At 49.6% G+C, this 3851-nt stretch overlaps 1 protein-coding gene across 1 annotated transcript; it reads left to right on the top strand.

The window, feature by feature from the left end:
* The first annotated feature begins 1124 nt into the window (after positions 1-1124).
* On the top strand, positions 1125-2996 carry LOC121980431 (adenine/guanine permease AZG1-like). Its single transcript, XM_042532462.1, has one exon. The coding sequence runs from the start codon at positions 1205-1207 to the stop codon at positions 2864-2866; it is 1662 nt and encodes a 553-aa protein (XP_042388396.1). The 5' UTR covers positions 1125-1204; the 3' UTR covers positions 2867-2996.
* Positions 2997-3851: the final 855 nt, after the last annotated feature.

The following is a 3851-nucleotide window of genomic DNA, read 5'->3' as shown; positions in this document are numbered from 1 at the left end:
CACTGTTATCCATGGCTTGTATGTCCCGACCTGTACGCCAGGTTTGTTTCCCGACCTGCTTTCGTCTACTGTTATCCATGGCTTGTATGTCCTGACCTGTACGTCAGGTCTATATCCCGACTTGCTTCTGTCTACTGTTATCTATGGCTTGTATGTCCCGACCTGTACGCCAAGTCTATTTTCCGACCAGCTTCTGCCTACTGTTATCCATGGCTTGTATGTCCTGACCTGTACGCCAGGTTTGTTTCCCGACCTACTTTCGTCTACTGTTATCAATGGCTTGTATGTTCCGACCTGTATGCTAGGTCTGGTTTGCGCCAAGGGCCTTCTTCCCTTTACCTAGGCTTGTGGGCTGAGTCTTCAACTGTACCGGGCTCATGGGCCCTATCCTTGACCGCTATCAGGGCTGGTCCTTGTCCGACTTATACTCCTATCTTTTGACCACCCCCTCAGCGGAGACTTGGACCCTGGCCATGTAAGCTTGACTTCTGACGAGCCACGGAGGTTGAACTTCTGACCTCCACGTAAGCTTGACTTCTGACCTTCACGTAAGCTTGACTTCTGACCTCCACATAAACTTGACTTTTGATCATCTTGTGGCCTTGACTTCTAACCACATCATCTTACTAATCCCATGAACATGCACCGTATCAATAGCCATATATATAATTGATTTATAAATAATTGACTAAAATAGTTAAATGTGTGAAAGTTTTTAAATATATGAATTTCTTTCTTAAACTATAAAAATGAGCCCATCGAAATAAAGCAAGTAGATTAATTATTAACTCCTACCTCCGCCCGATTGAGACGGAGCCGTTGAGCCTCCTCTCACATCAGCGCTGTAACTATGTAAATTTAAAAAGTCAAAAACGAAAATTTTAATTTAGATTCCTTTTCAGTTTTGCCAATGATAAATGCAAAAAATTTACATTAAACCAATAAGGAAATTAAAAAATTGTTTATGTTATAGGAGACTGGCAATTGAGAGGATTTGAATAATATCATTAAAAAATCTTAGTTTTAATTATGGGTTGATTGGGATTGATGTAATTACATTTTAATGTGGATTTTTTTAATTCAATTGGATGATTCATTATCGCCGACCTTTTACCAAAATTAGAGAAAAAACAACTAATCGTAACCGAAGTTCTGCAATTTAAACCCCGCCGGCCTCCTTTCTCTCTAGATTCGCAACGGCGACATGGACTCTGCCCCGGAGGCAACGCCGGCGTCTCCGTCGCTACTCGGGAGGATCAACCGGGCGGTGGCTAAGTCGTGGGCTGGCCGGTGGTTCAAGCTGTCGGAGCGCGGCAGCACCTTCACCACAGAGCTGCGCGCCGGCACGGCTACCTTCCTGACCATGGCCTACATCCTCGCCGTCAACGCCTCCATACTCTCGGACTCCGGCGCCACGTGTTCCGTCGACGATTGCAGGAATCCCTCTCCCTCGTGCCGTTTCCCCCCGGTCGACCCGGGTTACGCCTCCTGCCTCGACCGCGCCCGCCGCGACCTCATCGTCGCCACCGCTGCTTCCTCCATCATCGGAAGCTTTATTATGGGGGCCTTCGCCAACTTGCCTCTGGCGCTAGCACCGGGCATGGGCAGTAACGCCTATTTCGCCTATACCGTAGTCGGGTTCCATGGTTCCGGCAACCTCTCCTACCGCACTGCCCTTGCCGCTGTCTTCCTAGAGGGCTTAATCTTTCTTATTATCTCAGCCGTCGGCCTACGCGCCCACCTAGCCAAGCTCGTGCCTCGCCCCGTCCGTATCTCCTCCACCGTCGGCATCGGCCTCTTCCTGGCCTTCATCGGCCTGCAGAACGACGAGGGCGTCGGCCTCGTCGGCTACTCCTCCTCCACCCTCGTCACTCTGGCCGCCTGTCCGCGCAAGCACCGAGCCTTCCTCGCCCCCGTCCAGACCTTCGAAAACGGCACCGTGTCCCTTATCCCTGGCGGCACCGTCTCTGGCGGCATCCTCTGCTTGCACGGCCGAATGGAGTCTCCCACCTTCTGGCTCGCCGTCGTTGGGTTCCTCATCATCGCTTATTGCCTCATCAAGAACATCAAGGGGGCGATGATCTACGGCATCGTTTTCGTGACGGCCGTCTCGTGGTTCCGCCACACCGAGGTGACCGCCTTCCCCGACACGGCGGCAGGGGACGAAGCCTATCACTACTTCAAGCAGGTGGTGGACGTGCACCACATCCAGTCGACGGCCGGCGCACTCAGTTTCAAGGGGATCGGCACGGGACGCTTCTGGGAGGCGCTGGTCACCTTCCTGTACGTGGACATACTCGACGCGACGGGCACGCTCTACTCGATGGCCCGCTTCGCTGGATACGTGGACCAGAACGGGGACTTCGAGGGACAGTACTTCGCCTTCATGTCGGACGCGGCGGCCATCGTATTGGGATCGCTCCTGGGGACGTCGCCTGTGACGGCCTACATCGAGTCGTCTACGGGGATCAAAGAGGGGGGCAGGACGGGGATGACGGCGTTGACGGTGGCCGGCTACTTCCTGCTCGCATTCTTCTTCACGCCGCTTCTGGCTTCGATCCCGGCGTGGGCGGTCGGGCCTCCGCTGGTGCTTGTGGGGGTGCTGATGATGAAGGCGGTGGTGGAGATCAGGTGGGACGACATGAAGGAGGCCATTCCGGCCTTCATAACCATCATCGTGATGCCGCTCACCTACTCCATCGCATACGGCCTCATCGGCGGCATCGGCACCTACATCGCGCTCCACGCCTGGGACTGGGTTTGCGCAGGTTGGCTTCTCCTTTCTAGTTCTGCTTCGCCTGCGCTTCCAGCCAATGCAGACGACGATGGCAGCGCCAAGAAGAACGAGAACGATCGCCAGGTTTGACTAGTCTACAGTCACACCAATTTGTGCGCAAAAATAAACAAAAGTAATTAACTAATGAGACATTGTTCATGACAATTATACTTTTAAATTCAGTTTTCACTGTTTCAATATGATAGATAATTCATGACTATGACCGGCACTTTTTTTTTTTTTTTTTTTTTCTTTGTTGTTATTTTATTCATCGCGTCTTGCTTTCAATTTTTTTTTTAATTATCAAAAGCCACCAACGTATCCCATCCGTTTGCTTTGTAAAATTACACAGCTACCCTCTCCCAAAAACGTCATTCTGATTTTTGCCGCCTCTCCTTCCTCTTTACTCCTTCCTTGCATCGAATATTCAGCGATGGATCAGTGGTATCTTAAGAAGAACGACAAAGACGAGTCAACATTTATTTCCAACCCATAGAAAAATCAAAAGTGGTGTGACAGTCAACACTCTGTGCCTTGCACTGCGGATATGAAGTTACGAACACGAAATGACACAACGGACTGTCTACACCTTGTTTTCATTTCTCAAAGTCTGGTTACTTTTCAGACTACAGGCGGTGTATGTACATTCTGCAACTATGCAAGTCACCAGCAATAATTTAGGTTGAAAACTAACAAATGATAGTTGACAAAACTTTAAGCAGATCCATTATTTCCACAGGCCATCACTTCAGATTTCTCTATCAAGCATTGCTAATGGAAAAAGAAAAAAGAAAACAAATTAAACAAGGCAAGATGTCGCTTCTTTCAAGTGCCGTGTCTCGTTGAGCTAGGAAAACTAGCAAATGGAGCTGAATGTGTGTTCATGGAATATGTGTGTTTATGATCATAATAAAATGATGGTAGCTGATAAATGAGAATAAAGGGAAGGAGCTTTCACATGTGGCGATCACTTTCAAGTGGCATTTGAACAGTAGGATGAGCGGCCTCCCTCATTCATCTTTGCTTTCGCTCAAAGGTGGATATTAAGCAAGTCTCCCTGCGTGTGGGGCTTTGC

This window comes from Zingiber officinale, chromosome 5A (genome assembly GCF_018446385.1).
Source record: "Zingiber officinale cultivar Zhangliang chromosome 5A, Zo_v1.1, whole genome shotgun sequence".
In the NCBI taxonomy this organism is placed as follows: Eukaryota; Viridiplantae; Streptophyta; class Magnoliopsida; order Zingiberales; family Zingiberaceae; genus Zingiber; species Zingiber officinale.
Note: the sequence above shows the minus strand (reverse complement) of the source record. Positions and strands in the feature narration are given on the sequence as shown.